The sequence below is a fragment of the Schistocerca serialis genome, chromosome 9 (genome assembly GCF_023864345.2).
Source record: "Schistocerca serialis cubense isolate TAMUIC-IGC-003099 chromosome 9, iqSchSeri2.2, whole genome shotgun sequence".
In the NCBI taxonomy this organism is placed as follows: domain Eukaryota; kingdom Metazoa; phylum Arthropoda; class Insecta; order Orthoptera; family Acrididae; genus Schistocerca; species Schistocerca serialis.
Genome location: NC_064646.1, coordinates 209,029,243 through 209,051,970, shown reverse-complemented (window position 1 = coordinate 209,051,970; position 22,728 = coordinate 209,029,243). Strand labels below are relative to the sequence as shown.

The window sequence follows — 22,728 nt, the reverse complement described above, 5'->3', positions numbered from 1 at the left end:
CAGAAGAAGAAATATGAGTCGATATTGAAGGTACAGGGGATCCAGTATTAGAATCAGAAATTAAGAGAGCTTTGGTAGACTTAATATCAAATAAAGCGGAAGGAAGATAACATTCCATCAGAATTTCCTAAAACATTAGGGGTAAGTTCCTATGAAATCAAACTGCGGAGGTCATCGATTCCTAGGCTTATAAACTAGGTAGTGTAACTTAAACTAACTTACGCTAAAGACAACGCACACACCCATGACCGAAAGAGGACTCGAAAATCCGACGGGTGCCTAGACCGTGCGGCTACCATGCGCAGCCTTCACGTTGATGAGTACAATGTATGAGTCTGGTGACATACCATGTCATCCACATTATTCCGAAGACTACAAAACCTCACAAGTTTCAGAATTATTGCACAATCAACTTAACAGCTCAGGTCCCAAAGTTGCTTACAAGAAGAATACACAGAAGAATGGAAAAGAAAATTGAAAATGTGTTAGAGACGATCAGTATGTTTTTAGGAAAAGTAAAGGCACAAGAGAGTAAAGCGAGACTGATTGTCACGAAGTAGATGCCATCAAGTAATTCTTCTACCTTGGCAGCAAAATAACCAGTGGCGGACAGAGCAAGAACGGCCTTAAAAGCAGAGAAGAACTGGTTAAAATGGCATTCCTAGTCAAGAGAAGTCTACTAGTATCATACATAGGCCTGTATGTGCGGAAGAAATTTCTGAAAATGTGCATTTTGAGCATAGCATTTATTGGAGGTGGAACGTGGTGTGTGGGAAAGAAGATCGAAGCATTTGCGATCTGTTGCTACAGACGAATGTTGACAATAATTGGACTTATAAGGTGAGGAATGAGGAGGTTCTGCGCACAGTCGGAGAGCAAAGGATTATGTGGAATCATTGACAAGGTGAAGGGACAGGATGATAGGACATCTGGTAAGACATCAGGGAATGACTTCCATGGTACTAGAGGGAGCTGTATAGGGCAAAAACTATAGAGGATGATAGCGACTGTAATACATCCAGCAAATAACTAAGGACGTAGGTTGCAAGTGCTGGGATGAAGAGGTTGGCATATGAGAGGAGTTTGTTGCGGGTTGTATCACACCAGTCAGATGACCGATGACTCAAAAAAAAAAATTAGAAATCGAAGTTTTTTACTATTTAGGCCGTTTCTTCGACTGGAATTGTGAAATACATGTTCTCGACATCAAATGAGATTAACGTAGGTGTTTGTGAAATACATGTGTCCTGTATCTGATTTTTTAGTTCGTTTGTGACTTTCACTGTTCAGTTTTTCTTTGTTTTGTACTGTAATGTGAGTGTGTTTAGCATTTGTGGGTGCTTATCTGTATTTTATGACTGTTCTCATGGGTATGTTTAATTTATGAATTTGTTTTTGGATACAGAGTTTTAGAGAATTGGGTTTCATACGTACAATCTGAGCTTTTCGTTTGTCTTGAATGTGTGTTCAAAATGTTTTAGTACTGTTTCATTTCTGAATGGAACCTACTGATTGGCTCCAACTTTATTTTTGTGATTTTTTTCTGTATAATATGTTCTTGCCTTTTCTCATGTACTGCTTTTATCTATGAGAACCATTGTATTCCCCTTGTCTGCCTTGGTTATGATTAATTTTTCTCTGTCTACATTTTTCTCTGAGTATTTCCAGAGTTCTACATTCAGTGATTATGTCTATTGTTTTATTGTGTTCATATTTTGTATCTTTGACCGTCTTAGTTTCTTTGGTTATTAGTTTCCTAACTCCTTCATGTTAGTCGCCTTTCTCTGTTATTGAGACATTATGTATTCATATCTTATGATAAAATGTTTCATGCAACGTTCATTCATCTGGGAGCTCTAAACCTTTCTGTGGCAGCTACGGTTCTTCATCAGTAAATTTGCTGTCGGTGAGATTTATGAGGTGTCAGCAGAACTGAATGGGACCTTTCTGCTTGTTTCAATTTTTTGAGTGCATTTGTTGCTCTTTAGTGTTTTTTACTTTATTTTGCTGTCGTTTTTAACTCTTATATCATATCTTATTCATCTTTGTCCAGTATATGAGACAAAGACGCCGTTTTCTATGGTGTAACCTAATCTCAAGTTTTTGTCATACGAATAACGTTCCAGTACGTATTTTTGGAGTGAAATATTATACGTGCACTTGGAGGTTAGCTTCTTGAACTATTGACTTTACTTTCTGTGCAGCATGGGTGATAACGATGCTGCTTCAGGTGAAGATCTTCTGGAGATGCTTGGTTGAGCTCTATCTACAAATTGTATTTTAGCTGTTAGCTGTCTATTCAAGTATTGTGGTTTTAGAAGCAATATAGGACATTTTATAATTTTACAGAGGAATACCAGACGGTGTTACAGCCACAAAAACAGAAGACAATTCCGTTTGCAGCATCAAATGAAAGTACACTATACATAAACGAATCTATACAAGACGAAAACATAAGCGTGTCAATTAAAGGAAAGAGATGTGGTTTGCTACTTGAACGATTATTTCAGAATTTATTCGTTTTGTACTTTGATATTTTGAACTACTTACGTCTTGTTGGGTCGTCTGAAGATGTTTTTCGGAAGTTTGAAACGATCACATCAGTGTGTACGTAGCATTACTGTGATGCTGTAACACACCCAAAACTTTTCGAGTTGTGGAACAGCCCACTCCTTATCTATTTAGAATCGCAATGGAATGAAATGAAATGATCGTGTAGCGTTGAGGGCTGAGAGGCTTCAACATTGGAAGTCCGGCAGGCGAGTTGCAAGACTTATATAAGTTGAAGCCACATTAAGCGACTTGTATGTCGGTGATGATGAGACCATGATGAGAACAACACCCAATCCACGAGCGGAGAAAGCCTCCAACATGGGAGGGAATCGATCCCAGGCCCACTGCATGGTAGAAAACCACGCTACCACTCAGCTAAGCAGGCGGACATTATTGCAATGTTGCGGAAACACGCCTATGTCATCGACCAAACGTTTGCAGTTTTTGCAACACACATTGTTTTTGTCTTTTAGCGAAGGAAACCTAAATTAAAGGATAAGGATCAACCTCTAGAACGGGTAGTTTATTGAAATCTTCACTATAGACCTTGGACACTTGATTAAAAAGACATATTGCGGCTGCGCGGGTTTTTTGCGTGTTTTCCGTGTGCAGGCTGCAAATTAGATATTCACCTACCTCAGAACGTCCTCTGGTCGATGTCCCTCCACTCGGCAATGTAGATACTTACAAGATGATGTAAAAGCAGCGTTGATAAGAAATGCCATCTAATATCTACAATTACTGAGGCCGGCAACTCTATTAATGAAATAAAGTTCTGAAGAAAAAGGGTCATTGAAATATTTATCGGGCCGTAAGATAACGGACTGGCTTCTGGAATATAACGTCCAAAATTTCCACACAAAAATGTTTATTTTTTCTTATAGCCAAAGAAACGGTACTATTCAGACCACATTTAAACTATTGGTCATTTTCGTCAAGCTCACAATTAATACACTCACTTCGCACTCAAAGCAGCCAGAAACCTGTCCAAACCCGATCTAAATTAAACAATGTTTTCACAGTCATTAATTTCACCTCTAATTTGAGTTAATACATTGGGTAATGCTTATGGATTCCTGAAAAAAGAACACTGCTCGCCATAAATGCTCATGTTGAATGCTGAAATATGCCACATGGATAGATGAAGGTCAAATTTTCACACGCGAATATGTGTCCAACAGAACAATTATAGAACTTCCAAACTTCACAAAACTGTCTGTAACTACATCAGCGTCAGTCAGTTTTCTATCCTTTAATACTAAAGACTGCGCTATTTACCATTGTGTTAATCCAATAGTCCTATATTTGCAACATCTTAGGATAGAAAGCTTCACCTTGCTGTTGACAGCTATTTTCAGATGTCACAAAACAAAAAGTCTTTTTACGTTGTTAGCTAAACTTTCTAATTCGCTGATAAATTATCTGCACTTATTAAGAAAACAATTTGTCTCATGAACAAAGCTCTTATTCTCATTTAGCAACAACAGTGTTCAAAATAATATCCACACTCTACTACAAAACCACCTTATCTGAGGACTTCATGACTACACATTTCAGCAGTCAATTTCGTGTTATTTAAGACTACAGCTTCTGTTTACCTTAACAAAAATTATCACTGCACATGGGAAAGAAATAACCTTATTTAATTTATAGTATGGATTTTCAGTGGCACTTCTAAAATAACTACGTTTTGTATTCTATTTCACTTTTTGTGTTATTTCAGAAAGTGCACTGTGGAGCACTAAGTTACTACATTAAAGAAATACCGAGAATTATGAATAAAATGAATTTTTGGTTGAAACGTTTTCGATATTTTTGACCTGCCATACCTTGCACTTTCGTTTGTCTGTGACAGCTGCAGAGCATGTAGAGTTATTTATAATTCATTAGGCACATAGAACTGCATTTCAGATTTAGTCAGATGTAGTAAAGGACACCAGTAATTTTAATTTCGAACAACATATCTGATGATTTGGCATTTCAAGCAGCATTTAGTGTTTACTAATACGATTACAAAATCATGTAAGATTTTTGAATATAATGCCACAGAAATTAATTTAAATAAGCTAGTGTCGGCTGTGAATCAGTGAATGAAGTTGATGAAGAAAAAATTAGAAGATTTTAAGGTATGGTTTACACCAAATCACTCTTCTTCCATTACATCACAGGCGCTGGCTGTTGTGGTTAGTAGCTCTAGCGACTGTTCATTTGACTCAGCAGTGCATAGTAAGAGTAAGAAGCGTTTACCAACTGAAACAGAGTGTTCGACATTGTTATTATTCATAAACAATAGGACAAATAAATGATTTATGTTATCTAATCTTAATCTGATACATACTAGCTTGAAATTTAATATACACAATTGTTTGAAATGCTCTATGAATTTCAGTTTTACATAAATGACTTGTCTAAGTTAACCGTTATTTAATGATTTCAGTGGTTCGGCTATTGCAATTCTGATTGATACCCGTAATTTTCAGTGTATGTCACAGATAACATTCCAGATGTGAAAAGTAATCATAAAGAAATAATTTTCGATGGACCACCGACATTTCCAATGAATTAGGAAACACTTTCACTCAAATTCACAACTATTAATGAATGAACGTTTACGTGTTGTTGAAACACAGGATAAATCGATGTTACCAGCAGTAATTAAGATATTACGCCATAACAGTCTTCTCACTTGTATTCATCGTTCCTAGAAAGACAGAATATGTAAAATGTGGTCAAGTAACAGTCTACAGTTCCGAAAGTCTGCGGTTCGATCTCCAGCTACCTCTACTACTTTATCTACCTTTTATTACTTCTTTCACCTCTGACAATGTTTACTACCGTGCAGACTGAAGAACTCTACAGTTCGAAAAGTCCACGTGGAACTACATCCCTCTGTAAGTGAATGGATAAGTCAGTTCCATCGTTGGATGAAGCCAGTGGCACACTACGTCAGATAAGACTGTGCCTAGTAAAGCAATGCACTGTTAAGACGAGCTTCCTGGTTGACAACTGCTTACTCTTTAGTTGGACGATTCAAATAAACACGTTGGTCGTTTTACGAAGATGAATTTGGTGCTTACAGCACTCACGATGCTTACACAGTAAATGTTCGCCTGACAACTTCGACTATGTTCAGTTTTTCATTTTTATTGACTCAGGGAACACATATGTAGACTAACCGTGAGGAATGCTTCCCTGTTGATAGGGTAGAGGTGTCCAGCTGTGAGAACTAGCTGCTTCTGGGAACGGCTGACGATGATCCTCAGAGCACGCTTGAAGCGCTCACTCGCGTCCACCCAAGAGCTGTTGTATGCTGCCACCGAGACCGCCTCTGCCTGTAGTAAAGAAGACACCCTCCTGTGTACATGTTATAAGATTTTCATTTTATTTTATGCACATCTTGACAAAGAAGTGAAGTACCAAGGAGACATGGTCGGATGTCAATTGAACTTTTACAGACGTACATGCCGTCGGTGGTTATGTTAATGATTACAGTACCAGTGTCTGTAACAGGTAGAGTGGCCACCAGAGTCCACTAGTGTCGCTCAAGTTCAGTGTTGCTACCAGGCCTGGTAGGGTGTATGTGGGGGTCTGAACACTGACAGATGTTGGATGATTATGCTGATAGAAGCGATGATGCTGTGGACTTGTGTGAGACAGTGTTACCTGCACCTCACAGACATTGAAATAGGCCTTGTTGTGCATCTGCGCCGGCCGCTGTGACCGAGCGGTTCTAGGCGCTTCAGTCCAGAACCGCGCGAGTGCTACGGTCGCAGGTTCGAATCCTGCCTCGGGCATGGATGTTTGTGATGTCCTTAGGTTAGGTAGGTTTAAGTAGTTCTAACTTCTAGGGGACTGATGACCTCAGATGTTAAATCCCATAGTGCTGAGATCCATTTCAACCATTTTGTGGATCTGCATTTGGCTCCACATCTCAGACGTTACCGTTCTCTTCTGTTGCGGTTTTCTCACAGTCCGTGTTTCACTGCAATACAATTCTGCACTCCAAACATACATTCCCAGAAATTTCTTCCTCAAATTAAGGTCTATATTTGATACTGGTAGACTTCTCCTGGCCAGGAATGCCCGTTTCGACAGTGCGAGTCTGCTTTTGATGTCCTCCTTGCTCCATCCGCCATTGGTTATTTTGCTGCCTAGGTAGAAGAATTCTTTAACTTCATTTGCTTCGTGATCACAAATTGCAATGGTAAGTTAAAAAAAAAAAAAAAAATGGTCAAATGGCTCTGAGCACTATGCGACTCATCTTCTGAGGTCATCAGTCCCCTAGAACTTTGAACTACTTAAACCTAACTAACCTAAGGACATCACACACATCCATGCCCGAGGCAGGATTCGAACCGGCGACCGTAGCGGTCACGTGGTTCCAGACTGTAGCGTCTAGAACCGTACGGCCACGCCGTCCGGCAATGTTAAATTCCCTCTGTTCTCATTTCTGCTCCTCCACATTACTTAAGTCTTTCTTCGATTTACTCTCAATGCATATTCGGTCGGCCGGTGTGACCGAGCGGTTCCAGGTGCTTCTGTCCAGAACCGAGCGACTGCTACGGTCGCAGGTTCGAATCCTGCCTCTGGCATGGATGTGTGTGATGTCCTTAGGTTAGTTAGGTTTAAGTAGTTCTAAGTTCTAGGGGACTGATGACCTCAGAAGTTAAGTCCCATAGTTTTCAGAGCCATTTGAACCACTTTTGGCTCTCTGATGGACTCATGCCATATCGAAATTTGTACGTTTTGGTATGCGACAGTAGGTTGAACTGTCTGGTAACATGAGGGCAGGGTACTTGTACTGGTCGACCACATCTCACAACCATGGGAGCATCGCAGTATCGCGCACCAAGATCACTGAAACACTCACATCTGCATCTCCCATCCGACAAGAAGTAATGGATTCCTAGAAAATTTCTGTGCAATGACACACTAGTATTCAGAGACTACCAGCAGTCGGACTGGGGCATTACAATCCCATGTGTACGCTTCCACTAACGCCACAACAGATGTTGCTGTTTTTAAAGTGGTGCTATGAGCACGAATCGTGTACTGGGGATGAAAGGCGTCATATTGTTCTCAGTGATGAAGTACCTCCGATGGCCACTGTTAGCAAGTATGCCATCGATGTGGAGAGAGATCCCATTTTTCCAGTGTTTCGGAGAGGAACAGCGGTGTTATTCGTGGTGTCATGGTGTGGGCTGATATTAGGTATAGCTCAGATGAAGACTGATAACAAACGAGGCGTCCTCCTGTGTCACCTCTCATATGAGAGTATTGTGGTGCCAGTTTTGAACAGGACAATGCCTGTCAACCTGAACTGTCTACGTGATGTTGAAGTACTCTCGTGCGCACCAAGATGTCCAGATCTCTCCCCAATAAAAATTTTGTGGGGCCAGTTAGGACGTTGACTCTGTACCAGTGACTATATCCAGGATTTCATGGGCCAGTTACAACAATTGTGAACCAACTTGGCTCAGAAGAGGTGCGGGTCCAGGGCAATAAGTGTGGAAGCGGGCTTACATCGCCTAGTTCTTTGTAACTTTGAATTTGTTTTGTAATCTCTACAGTAACGTCAGATACCCTCTCAAGACATGAAATTTCATTTTGTTTCATGATCCCCTTCTGGTTGCATAATGTTTTGACTATATTTATTGGAATAACGCTAAGAAAATGGAAGTAGCCGGTTTTTGTGCGTAAGTTTCCCTCTTCACAGCTTGGGTGACATAATAGGAATCAAACCTAAGAAAATAATCAACGCATGGCCGAATTTCCACACATCACCTACTCCTAGTGGTAACCATGTAAACATGTAGTGTCAGTGATCCACTGTCATCCAAACTGTCAAGAAGAAAAATAAGCACGAAAACGGACTAATCAATACGTAAAAATGAGATGTAAAAGTACATTTACAACGAATGTCCAAGTAACATTTATACGAATTCCAACATAGATAGCATATGGCAAAATTAATATTATACTTGAGGTAATAACGCCAATCGAATGTAATGACAGTCTTCTATAAGAAGACTATCTCTTATTAATGTATTTACAGAACATCAGATGGTGGAAGTTTGTCGCATTCAATTCGAACACTTCGCATGATATCCTCGACGCCATGAATAGAGGAAACTAGATTTCGTAAGTGTTTCTGGGCTTTCGGGAGGCTTCTCCTTAAGTACTACATCTTCGCCGTACAAATTAAATACTGTCCTATGGGATGACTAGGAACGTTTACGGTAGTTCAAGGTATCCCGACAGGCCCTATACAGGACTCAGTTCTGGATGGAGAGTCATCTAGAGGCACTGGTGTGCCCCAGGGGAGTGTAACAGGACAGCTGCCATTCATGTTCCACATTAATGACTTGGTGTTTATAGCTCCACTTCCTCTTTTTTGTTGCAAGCTCACTGAAAGTGAATCCTGCTGATTATTGCACGTCTTTCTATACAGCGATTAAGGAAGCGTTATCTAGTACGTGCAGAATCGTCTAGTTTTCACTGAGTGAATGCGATAGTTTCTTCTGAATAAGTGAATAATGTCGAAAACAAATCCCAAGTTTGAAAAAAATATGCACAGAGACGGCTGAGTTAGGATATTGAAATACCACAGCAACGATCTACAAGAAGTTGGCGAACCAGATCAGTCTGACTCCCTCTTCTGGGCTAAAGATATTCTGGGTGCGGCCTCAAAATATTAAACCATATGGGGTAATAGAGTGAAATTAAGCAATGTAAATCAATTTTAGGGTTTGAATATCAAACACACCGCCGGCCTGTGTGGCCGAGCGGTTCTAGGCGCTTCAGTCTGGAACCGAGCGACCGCTACAGTCACAGGTTCGAATCCTGCCTCGGGCATGGATGTGTGTGATGTCCTTAGGTTAGTTAGGTGTATGTAGTTCCAAGTTCTAGGGGACAGATGACATCAGATGTTAAGTCCCTTAGTACTCAGAGCAATTTGAACCCTCAAACACACCGGACATTCAGCGGCTTGTCGACTTGTCTGGGATCGCGGTAGATTACATCGAAACTAAAGCTGAAGTCTTAAATTACGCATTTAAGAAATTATTCATGCAGGACGATCGTACAGACATACTTCCGTTTGTCGTCGCACAGATTCCCGTATGGAGGACATCGACATTCCCGGCGTTGAGAAGCAACTTCAAGAGTTGAAAATAAATAAGTCGCAAAGTCTGGACGGAATCCCAGTTTGATTAAGAGAGTACTCCATGGCCCTGGTCCCTTATTTACTTTCTCGTCTAGTGCCAAGTCCCAGGCAACGGTTAAAAACACTGGTGAAGCCTGTACATAAGAACGGTAAATGAATGGACCCGCAAAACTACAGACCAATATCCTTCACATCATTATGCTGCTGAATTATTGAACGTATTCTCATTTCGATCGTAATAAATATCTTTTAGATCGAAAACCTTTTGTCCACAAATGAGCACCGATTAACTAAGCATCGCTCGTGCGAAACTCATCTTGACCTTTTCTCACACGACATCCTGTGAACCATGGATAAAGGTGACAGGCAGATTCCATATTCCTAGATTTCCGTAATCAATTCAAATGGTACCTCACTGCAGTCTATTAACGAACGTCCAAATATACGGAAGAGCTTTCCTAATACGTGTGTGAGTTGCTCGATGATTACAGAAGTAACTAGCACCCTCTACGGTGTCCTCGTCGGTGAGTGTTCATCAGAGACAATGTTATCGTCATGAGCACCGCGGGGATGCGTTATAGGATCGGTCTGGCTTTCTGTATACTTTAATGACCTGGCGGACCGGATGGCTGATTCTTTGCTGATGGCGGTACAGTATATGAGACGGTATTGCCGTTCAGAACCATCATCAGTTATTTTGCTCCCCAAATAGCAAAACTCATCTACTACTTAGAGCGTCTAATTTCCAAATCTAATGCCCTCAGCATCACCTGATTTAATTCGACTACACTCCATTCTTCTCGTTTTGCTTTTGTTGACGTCCATCTTATATCCTCCTTTGAAGACACTATCCATTCCGTTCAACTGTTCTCCCAGGTTCTTTGCTGTCTCTGACAGTATTACAATCTCATCGGCAAACCTCAAAATTTTTATTTCTTCTCCACGGATTTTAATTCCTACTTCCAGTTTTTCCTTTGTTTCCTTTACTGCTAGCTCAGTATACAGTTTGAATAAGATCGAGTACAGTCTACACCACTCTCTCACTCGCTTCTCAACTAGTGCTTCCCTTTCATTCCCCTCGACTCTTATTACTGCCATCTGGTTTCTGTAAAAATGTATATAGCCTTTCGCTCCTTGTATTTTACACCTGTCAACTTCAGAATCTGAAAGAAAGTATCCAGTCAACATTGTCCAAAGCTTTCTCTAAGTCTGCAAATGCTATAAACGTAGGTGTGCCTCTCCTTAATTTGTCTTGTAAGATAAGTCGTAGATTCAGTATTGCCTTGCGTGTTCTGACATTTCTTTGGAATCCAAACTGACCTTCCCCGAAGTCAGCTTCTACCAGTTTTTCCATTCATCTGTAAGGAATTCCTATTAGTATTTTGCAGCCTTGACTTTTAAATTGATAGTTCCGTAATTTTTCACACCTGTCAACGAATGCTTTGCTTAGGATGGGAATTATTATATTCTTCTTGAAGTCTTAGGATATTTTGCCTGGTTCATACATCTTTCGCACCCGACGGAAGACTTTTGTCATGGTTGGCTCTCGCAAGGCTATCAGTAGTTCCAACGGAATGTTGTCTACTACTGGGGTCTTGTTTCGATTTAACTCTTTAACTGTTTTGTTAAGTTCATCACGCAGTATCGTATCTCTCTTCTCATCCTCATCTACGTCCTTTTCCATTTCTATAATGTTGCCCACAAGTACATCTCCCTTGTATAGACCCTCTATATAATCCTTTCACTTATCTGCCTTCCCTTCTTTGCTTAGGACTGGTTTTCCATCTGATATTCAAACAGGTGATTCTCTTTTCTCCAAAGATCTCTTTAATTTTCCTGTAGGCAGCATCTATCTTACCCCTAGTGGTATATGCTGTTATATTCTTAAATTTGTCCTCTAGCCCTCACTGCTTAGCACTCTGCACTTCCTGTCAATCCAGTTTATGAGACATTTTTACTCCTTATCTCCTGCTTTATTTACTGTATTTTTATATTTTCTCCTTTCACCAATTAAATTCAACATTTCTTCTGTTACTGAAGTATTTCTACTGGCCGTCGTCTTTTTGTCTACTTCATTGTTTGTTGCCTTCACTATTTCATATCTCAAAGCTACCCATTCCTCTACTACAATACACTCCTGGAAATTGAAATAAGAACACCGTGAATTCATTGTCCCAGGAAGGGGAAACTTTATTGACACATTCCTGGGGTCAGATACATCACATGATCACACTGACAGAACCACAGGCACATAGACACAGGCAACAGAGCATGCACAATGTCGGCACTAGTACAGTGTATATCCACCTTTCGCAGCAATGCAGGCTGCTATTCTCCCATGGAGACGATCGTAGAGATGCTGGATGTAGTCCTGTGGAACGGCTTGCCATGCCATTTCCACCTGGCGCCTCAGTTGGACCAGCGTTCGTGCTGGACGTGCAGACCGCGTGAGACGACGCTTCATCCAGTCCCAAACATGCTCAATGGGGGACAGATCCGGAGATCTTGCTGGCCAGGGTAGTTGACTTACACCTTCTAGAGCACGTTGGGTGGCACGGGATACATGCGGACGTGCATTGTCCTGTTGGAACAGCAAGTTCCCTTGCCGGTCTAGGAATGGTAGTACGATGGGTTCGATGACGGTTTGGATGTACCGTGCACTATTCAGTGTCCCCTAGACGATCACCAGTGGTGTACGGCCAGTGTAGGAGATCGCTCCCCACACCATGATGCCGGGTGTTGGCCCTGTGTGCCTCGGTCGTATGCAGTCCTGATTGTGGCGCTCACCTGCACGGCGCCAAACACGCATACGACCATCATTGGCACCAAGGCAGAAGCGACTCTCATCGCTGAAGACGACACGTCTCCATTCGTCCCTCCAATCACGCCTGTCGCGACACCACTGGAGGCGGGCTGCACGATGTTGGGGCGTGAGTGGAAGACGGCCTAACGGTGTTCGGGACCGTAGCCCAGCTTCATGGAGACGGTTGCGAATGGTCCTCGCCGATACCCCAGGAGCAACAGTGTCCCTAATTTGCTGGGAAGTGGCGGTGCGGTCCCCTATGGCACTGCGTAGGATCCTACGGTCTTGGCGTGCATCCGTGCGTCGCTGCGGTCCGGTCCCAGGTCGACGGGCACGTGCACCTTCCGCCGACCACTGGCGACAACATCGATGTACTGTGGAGACCTCACGCCCCACGTGTTGAGCAATTCGGCCGTACGTCCACCCGGCCTCCCGCATGCCCACTATACGCCCTCGCTCAAAGTCCGTCAACTGCACATACGGTTCACGTCCACGCTGTCGCGGCATGCTACCAGTGTTAAAGACTGCGATGGAGCTCCGTATGCCACGGCAAACTGGCTGACACTAACGGCGGCGGTGCACAAATGCTGCGCAGCTAGCGCCATTCGACGGCCAACACCGCGGTTCCTGGTGTGTCCGTTGTGCCGTGCGTGTGATCATTGCTTGTACAGCCCTCTCGCAGTGTCCGGAGCAAGTATGGTGGGTCTGACACACCGGTGTCAATGTGTTCTTTTTTCCATTTCCAGGAGTGTATTTCTTTCCCCTGTTCTTGTCAATCGTTTTCTAATGATCATTGTGAAACTCTCTACAACCTCTGGTTCTCTCAGTTTATCCATGTCCCATCTCCTTAAATTCCCATTTTTTGCAGTTTCATCACTTTAAATCTACAGTTCATAACCAATAAATTTAGGTCAGAGTCCACATCTGCCCCTCGAAACGTCCTACAATTTAAAACTTGCTTTCTAGATCTCATATCCGCAACTTGCTATAAACGTATGAAAGTGGAAGTTAATGCAGATAAGTATGGACCTAGTTTTCGAATACAGCATTAGTGATGGTCTGCTTGACAAAATTGCGTCGATTAAGTCTCTCAGGCGTAATGTTACAAAATTATATGAAATTGAATGAGGACGTAAAGACTGGTATGAAGGAAGGCAACTGGTCGACTTCGGGTTACTGGGAGAGTTTAAGGAAAGTGTAGCTGGTCTATAAAGGAGACTGCGTATGGAACTCTTGATCTTGACTACCGTTCGAGTGTTTGGAATCACATCCACGTGGGATTAAAGGCAAGCGATTAAAACGTGTGCTGCTAGATTTCTTATCGGCAGATAGTGTGCAACTTTCCGTGCCCCCTGCTCTCAGAGCGCTGCCCACAGAGGCTCATTGTGAAGGTGTTACGGGTAACCCGTGGAGAGCGCGGCAAGCCGAATCCCTGTCGCGAGCTACGCTGGACACACTAACAAGACGTAGGGGTCGCTCTCGCTGTTCTGCATTTCGAGGAGATGATGATGTTTGATTTGTGGGGCGCTCAACCTCGCGGTTGTCAGCGCCCGTACAAATTCCTAATCTTTACACAGTCCAATCTCGCCACTTCCACGAACGACGATGAAATGGACTACACAAACACCCAGACCCCGGGCGGAGAAAATCACTAAACCGGCCGGGATTCGAACCCGGGACCCCGAGATCCAGAGAGCTGCTGACATTTCAAGGAGATGTGCAGCGGTCCGAAGGCTTGGAAACTGTGGAGACAACTGTTTGGAACAAAATCTCTTCAGGGTTGGAACAGATTCTCTGTTATCAAACAGGGTTAAAGTGGTGTCTTGTGACATTATTTTGGAAACTTCACCAAGATACAGCACCCTGCTCGCAACGAATGTAGAAATTCTGTGAGGCTAGTGCCCTCCTTTCTATTATCTTTTGATTATACAGAGTGGTCCATTGGTAGTAACTGCGAAATTACCGAAATAACCGTCAAACGAAAAAACTACAAAGAACGAAACTTGTCTAGCTTGAGAGGGGAAACCAAATGGCGCTATGGCTGGCCCGCTAGAAGGCGCTGCCATAGGTCAAACGGATATCAACTGCGTTTTTTAAATAGGAAACCCTTTTTTATTGCAGTTCGTGTAGTACGTAAAGAAATATGAATGTTTTCGTTGGACCACTTTTTTCACTTTGTGATAGATGGCGCTGTAATAGTCACAAACGTATAAGTACGTAGTATCACATAACATTCCGCCAGTGCGGACGGTATTTGCTTCGTTACACATTAGCCGTGTTAAAATGGACCGTTTACCAATTGTGGAAAAGGTCAATATCGTGTTGATGTATGGATATTGTAATCAAAATGCCCAATGGTTATGTGCTATGTGTGCTGCCCAGTATCCTGGACGACATCGTCGAAGTGTCCGGACCGTTCGCCGGATAGTTACGTTATTTAAGGAAACAGGAAGTGTTCAGCCACATGTGAAACATTAACCACGACCAGCAACAAATGACGTTACCCAAGTAGGTGCTTTAGCTGCTGTCGCGGCTAATCCTCACATCAGTAGCAGACATTCTGCGCGAGAATCGGGAATCTCGAAAACGTCGGTGTTAAGAATGCTACAAAAAAATGGTTCAAATGGTTCAAATGGCTCTGAGCACTATGGGACTTAACTTCTGAGGTCATTAGTCCCCTAGAACTTAGAACTACTTAAACCTAACTAACCTAAGGACATCACACACATCCATACCCGAGGCAGGATTCGAACCTGCGACCGTAGCGGTCGCGCGGTTCCAGACTGAAGCGCCTAGAACCGCTCGGCAAGAATGCTATATCAACATTGATTGCACCCGTACCATATTTCTATGCACCAGGAATTGCATGGCGACGACTTTTAACGTCGTGTACAGTTCTGCCACTGGGCACAAGAGAAATTACGGGACGATGACAGATTTATTACAAGCATTCTGTTTAGCGACGAAGCGTCATTCACCAACAGCGGTAACGTAAACCGGCACAATATGCACTATTGGGCAACGGAAAATCCACGATGGCTGCTACAAGTGGAACATCAGCGACCTTTGGCGGGCTAATGTATGGTGCGACATTATGGGAAGAAGGATAATTGGCCTCCATTTTATCGATGGCAATCTAAATGGTGCAATGTATGCTGTTTTCCTACGTAATGTTCTACCGATGTTACTACAAGATGTTTCACTGCATGACAGATTGGTGATGTACTTCCAACACGGATGGATGTGCGACACATAGCTCGCGTGCGGTTGAAGCCGTATTGAATAGCACATTTCATGACAGGTGGATTGGTCGTCGAAGCACCATGCCATGGCCGGCAGGTTCACCGGATCTGACGTCTCCGGATTCCTTTCTGTGGGGAAAGAAGAAGGATATTTGCTATCGTGATCCACCGACAGCGCTTGACAACATGCATGAGCGCATTGTCAATGCATGTACGAATGTTACGGTAGGCGAACTACTCGCTGTTGAGAGGAATTCGTTACACGTATTGGCAAATGCATTTTGGTTAACGGAGATCATTTTGAGCATTTATTGCATTAATGTGGTATTTACAGGTAATCACGCTGTAACAGCATGCCTTTTCAGAAATGATAAGTTCACAATGGTACATGTATCACATTGGAACAACCGAAGTAAAATGTTCAAATGTACCTACGTTCTGTATTTTAATTTAAAAAACCTACCTGTTACCAACTCTTCGACTAAAATTGTGAGTCATATGTTTGTGACTATTACAGCGCCATCTATCACAAAGCGAAAAAAGTGGTCCAACTAAAACTTTCTTATTTCTTTACGTACTACACGAATATGTAATAAAAAATTGGGGGTTCCTATTTTTTTAAAAAAAGTAGTTGATATCCGTTTGACCTATGGCAGCGCCATCTAGCGGACCAGCCATAGCGCGATCTGCTTTCCCCCTACAAGCTAGACAAGTTTCGTGCTTTGTAGTTTTTTTGATTTGACGGTTATTTCGTGAGATATTCGGCCCGGTCACGATCAATGGACCACCCTGTATACCCATTTGCAGTGGGCTCTGTTCCTTTGATGAAAATATAGGAACCATTTACGGCTATGATTTTCTTTCCATCTTCCTTCTTATACTTATCTCTGGACTAAAGTTCCTAATATCAATGTTTCACAAACCGTAAGAGTCTATTGCATTTCGTGAAACGTCTATATTCCACTCCAGAATGAGAGGTTTCGATTTAAACGAGGTCTGCACGATAAAAAATTCTGTGTTGGGTACCAAGAGGTAAAAAGAGAGCGACATGATGACCTAATGGAAGGTGGATCACTTACACTAGAGAACATGCAGCAGCGACGTGGATGCGTGGAAGAAACTGGAGCAGGCCTTTATCAGCAGTGGATGCCTACAGGCTAATAACGACGACGACGATGATGATGAGGTACTTCAACAATACATAAATCGAATATGTGTCTCTTAAGTTCAATACCGTGTAATTTTGTCATAGATCCATTAGTTGCTTTTTCTAGTGGAGAGACAGTACGTAAAAAATTCATTAACGTTGTAAAAAACAATGACGATACGATATTTCCTTTGCTTGTAGTGGTACATTCTAAGTTCATAATAATAATAATAATAACACCTTGGCTTGAGTGCCTTATAGGTTGGAATCTCAAATCAGCTTAATAACTGTGGTAGAGTTGCCCGGCAAAAGCCTGGAAACAAGTACGAGTAATTCTGAGCAGGAAGTTCATCTCGCTCACCTGCGCTGTCACGTTATTTGCTGCCCAACAATAAAGGTAGACTTGGCCTCCCGGAATTGGAAGAAATGACGCGCATTTCAATACTGAACTGAATTCTTCACTCTGCGAAAAAACAAAACAAATATATAAATACCTGAAAAGATGTGTGGCCTGGATTACATTAACACAAAGATAGCAACAGATGCAACAAAACTACATGTCCCTTACAGTTGCGAGTACCACGGATTCGTTATAATATATAGTCCGTTTTTGTGTTCTTCCGATTCCCTTTTACGTACACGGATGTGGATATTTAACCGCGGCTTCAATAAATCGCTGTGTTCTTCGCAGGAGGCGGGAGCACTGCATGCTAAACAGTAATACACCTGCTTTTATGCAGCATTCGGCACGTTTCCTAACGAATATTGTCTTCTATAGATCTCGTACATTAATATGTCACTCACTGTTTCCAGAGTATACTCAGACGTAGAATAATTCTGTGCATATATCCAGTCTCAAAAACGTTTTACAGCAGTTTCATCTTATTTAATATTTTGGTAGTTTGAGGGTGTGTGGTCACCATTCCTGAAGGCTAAAATGACAACTTTGACGACATTCCGAAGGATAACTCTAAGTCTGCTTCCACGCCTTCCACCAGACAAGATGCCACTTCCCACCGAAAACAATGTGTTTCACTGATGATTCCACTGGGTGAAGTGCGCAGGTGAGGCACTATAGGATATTTTGCGCCTACTGTTGGACATGTAACGAAGTAGTAGGCAGGGCGTATACAAAATGGTTTTGTCCGGAACTTTGCAGACAGGGTGATAGGAGAGGCAAATTAGAAGAAAACATTCGTATAGTCGCAAATTTTTGTACAACGCCAGAAAGGAGTGCAATTAAAGCAATATTAAAATTCCTGATCCATAGGGTGTGAGCCTAGCAGAGGGGAGTCAGTTACTTATGTTTTTCTGAAACGCAGTGGTTTCTAGTGAAAATGTTTCTCTGTGCAACCCGCTACATTAAATCATCTGCAAGAAAAGGTTTTGTTCATTTTTTTCTCTACAAGCACTCGATTGCACGTTGCGGGGATAGAAAAATCACATATTTTTAAAAATAGTGTTTTTTGGTATGAAATTATTGTTTATTATTAAATAAAGTGGATTGAGAACAAATTTTAAAGATGTACAACACACGTAAGTGTAGTAGAGCAGTTTCAAGAGATAAATTGGGATGGATGGCACATATGTGAGCGAAGGTAGGTCGCCGGATTGTGGTCATGCGCTTACTTCCTTCATAGGTTTGCTAAATGAACAGTAATCGGGCGATCCTCACTTCTGTATACCTTACTACGTCATAAGAAGCGACTGCATGATGTTTCGCGAAGACATACTGACCCTACTGCAGCGCACTTATGAACGACTGGCGACCCATCTTTACGTCCGAGGAGGAGTTTACTTTCCACTGAGTGCATAAACACTACAGGGAATACAGATGTCAGTTATCAATAGTACTAAAGCAAGAAATTTATGTGGACAGAATGTACGTAAATCTTTCCACACTGCTCTATATCGCTAGAGGCGAAGTTGATTCCTGGTTATCCAATACGGCAGCTGAAGTGTTCTTCAAGCAATGGAAACCCCCTCCACCACGACTCCAGCTGGCTTTTCCGTTTGCAGACAGAATACACATTCCCAGCATTTGTTGTCCAGTTCTCTAATGTGAGTAGACACCTTCATTGGGCTCCTGTTTTATAATTCCATTACTTTTAGTTTATTAAATGAATACTTATTTTTAGCTCTTAAGTGAGCTTTTACGGATCAAAGCTGGAGCTGTAAAGTTTCTGCCGCACTACAGAGCCTGCCGCATGTATAACATGCTGTCAATATGTACGCGGACATATTGAAAAGAAATGCCACCAAACGTTTTATTTCAATATTATTAGAGATTTTTAAAGAATGTCTTCAGAGACCGGCCAGTGAACAAAAAACGGTGAATCGTTAGGTCCTAAGGCTGTGGTCATCTGAGCAAGGTCGCGCAACCCTGTCCAATCTCCCGCATACGGCTGAGACTCATGCAGTGTTGAAACGTGTGGAACTCTCTTTCGGGGTAATCTGCGAACCATCTGTGCAGAAATGGTTGCTCGTTACGAGGCTGATTGTGACAATCATTTGTCAAACATCGTCATAGGTTATGAAACAAGGGCCACCTTTCTAAACGGAAGCAAAATGGCAATGTACGGAGTGGTGCCACACTACCTCTTTCGTTATTAAAAAAAAAAAAAAATGTTCGAAGCAGCACCCTCAGCCGGTAAAATCATGGCGACGAGCATCTGGGACATTGAAGGGGTTATTCTGTTTGATGTCATCCCTCATGGTGCAACCATCATCTCTCAAGTGTATCGTGCTAGCCTCAGGAATCTGAAGAATGGACGTCAGCGTTTTCGTCGTCACAAAAATGCAAACGGACTTTTCCTACTCCACTACAACGCAAGGGCTCCCACATGTCTGCACACCTCAGAGGAGCTCACAAAACTTCACTCATCCTCTTCCACCCTACAGCCCAGGTCTCGCACATTCCGATTTCCATCTTTTTGATCCAGTGAAGGATCTACTCCACGGGAAGCAGCAGGAGGATGATGGGGAGGTTATTGAGGCAGCAAGACGTTGGTTCCGACGTCGACCAGTAGTGTGGTACCTTTCGCGAATACAGGTCCTCCCAGTATGACGGCGTAAGGCTGTCGCATTGAACGGTGATTATGTTGAAAAATAGGTCTTTGTAAGCAAAAGATTAGGGAGTAGTATGGTGCATTGGAGTCCTGAATAAAACCAACCATACTTACTGAACGCACACCCAGAATATAGTTATTGTCTTAACACTGTTCTACTGCACTTAGATATGGTGCACCCTTTCAAAATTGTTCTCAACCTATTTCATCTAACAATAAAAATAATTGGATGGTATTTGTGGTGTGCATACTGTAAGACCTTCAGTACACACACCAGCAGATTAATTGACTTGTCGCTCTAACGAAGTAGGTGAGTGTCAGCAATATGTCTCGTGGTCTTATCGTGGCGTGTTTATCTTCTGCCGTTAGGTCAGACGATAGAAATGCCACTTGCACGCTTAGAGTAGCAGATTGACGGTGACCATCTTTAAACAGAACTTGATTATTTTTCACACACATTTATTAAATTAATAACAAGCATAAAAATTACTTAACTTGGTTCTGGATGCTATTTACAATTGACAGTCTGAAGTTCCTTTGGTATTGGTACATTACTCTTATTGTCACATATATCTCTGATACTTGACAAAAGTGTCTATACATTTATCTTCATGGCTATGTACGGGAATATGGTAATCTTATTAGGCGCAGACTGAAACTTGACTATAGACTGGTACAGACAAATGTAGAACCTGTACAGACTGGTACAGACTAATGCAGGCTGGTACAGACTGGTGCAGACAAACGCAGACTAATCAGAGGTCTGTACACTCGTTATAATACCTCGCGCATTCATGTATCACTGTGCGAGTGTGATCCGCGAGGATAAAAGGTTCTACATTAGCAGCAATCTCATTGGCTGCATTACATATTAATACGTGGATCGGCGGAAGCAGAATTTGGTCCGTCTCTATGGCAGCGCTATCTCGTAGTGCGGAGACGGACGAGCGCTGCGCCAGCGCTGTTGTGCTTAGCGGGGCGCGCTCTAGTGGGAAAGTTGTGTAAGCACTGACTACATGGAACTATGTACACAACAGTATTAAAAATCTGTTTTTGAAAATACGCGAATCTTCCATCTCCTGCGACGTGAAAACTGTACGTCCTAGGATATCTAATGCACTTTGATTTTGTACTTGGCAAAATTTTCACTAGAAGTCGCTGTTTTCGAATTATTCAAGTAAAATGTTAAAAATTACATTTAATTGCCCCTCTCCCAACCACCACCACTATGCTCAGACCCCACTGGTCAGGAGTTTTAGTATATTTTTTTTCATGACGCTCCCTCTTAACATTGTTAAAAAAAAAAAAACTGCGTGCGACTTCACGAGTACATTCACCCAGTGAGACCCTTTACCGTTTTCAGCGACTGGGCTAAGATTACAACGATAATGATTGTGGCTCCGATGTGAACGACATTCAAGAGGTATGGGAGGGGCGGTACGACAGCTGAAACCAGGAATCTCTCATAGACTGCGGGTTACAGCTGGCATATTAACAGGGTTTTTCAGTACGACGAAATAGATTGAGAAAATAGACGTTGAAAGTCAATAGTTTCTCACTAGAGTACGAAAAAGAAATGGTTGCATAACTGCCTGCAACAACGATGTTGTATCTCAAACCACCAGCATTGTTGTTGCAGGTAGTCTGCAAAAACCAGTTCATGGGTGTTGACCACTAATGTAATCGTGTTACAGTTTGCGTCAACTCTCTCAAAGTCAGTTAAGGCCTGAAGATGGTGTACTGAATCACCACAATTGGTAGCCATATAATAAATAACATCGAAAGGAAGGTAGTAGGTGTTCCATTTTACTACATAATGATTAAAATATCCATAATTTTTTATAAAATCGGAGAAATCCGTCTTTACTAATATTGTCATTGAATTTTCAAATGATTTTTTCAACTTTAACGTTTACTTACTTTTCTTTTTCAATTTTAAAATTTGTAGATGCGTAACAAAATTTTCCGTGAGACATGTACACAGAAGTCTAACTGAATAGAAATAAAGTGAATATAAATGAATAAATAATAAAGTCATTTCACGATAGCACCTATATTAGCCATTTGTCTCCACACTAGAATCCAAACATAAAGTAGAAATATGTAATAATTACACTGATGTCCTTATTGATCGATATACATTGTTTGACAAGAAAAGCGAAGCACCCAGACGTAGAGGAGTAAATGAGACGAATTTTATAAGTTGAGAGGGTATGTGATTACTGGCAGTATGACTCCACTTAACAGTATGGCGTTGTACCGCCTGTTCCCTGGACGCATACAGTTATTCAGTTGTCAAGAGTGTCATAAAGCAGTCGTTTCCTTTTCTAAGGTAAGCTGGCCGACAACTGTTGTTATCTGGACCTTGATATTCCGGACACAAGCACTGGACGCTGTTGACGTCCGAGCTGGTCCCACACATGATCTATCGCGGGTGCTTCTAGAGATCTTTCTGGCCGCGATATTGCCTCGGCTTCACTTACACGGTCCATCTATGAGGGTACGAGCATTGTACCATTCAAAAAATGATACCACGAAAACTGCCAGTAACAAACGAGGAATAAGTGTGTCCGTGATATACAGTTTCCAATCAGGGTTCCATAGTCACTACCATCTGGGAACTGAAGTCATACCCTATGGCTCTTCGCGCCACAGCATGACGCGTAACACCGCTTTACCTCTCCAAAACGCTGGAAGACTGGAGCGTTCTCAGGTAGCCGCCATACTTGCTGACGGAAAACAAAGCGACG

At 42.2% G+C, this 22,728-nt stretch overlaps 1 protein-coding gene across 1 annotated transcript in view; it reads right to left on the bottom strand.

The window, feature by feature from the left end:
- Positions 1-4,625: 4,625 nt before the first annotated feature.
- LOC126418989 (odorant receptor 43a-like) overlaps positions 4,626-22,728 on the bottom strand; it is a 48,255-nt gene continuing 30,152 nt past the window's right edge. The window contains exons 3-5 of the mRNA XM_050086035.1: positions 17,272-17,373; positions 5,730-5,885; positions 4,626-4,803 (exon numbers count right to left, since the gene is read on the bottom strand). Of these exons, the coding sequence (XP_049941992.1) occupies positions 4,747-4,803; positions 5,730-5,885; positions 17,272-17,373 (315 nt within the window). The 3' untranslated portion in view covers positions 4,626-4,746. The remainder of the gene's footprint in view (positions 4,804-5,729; positions 5,886-17,271; positions 17,374-22,728) is intronic.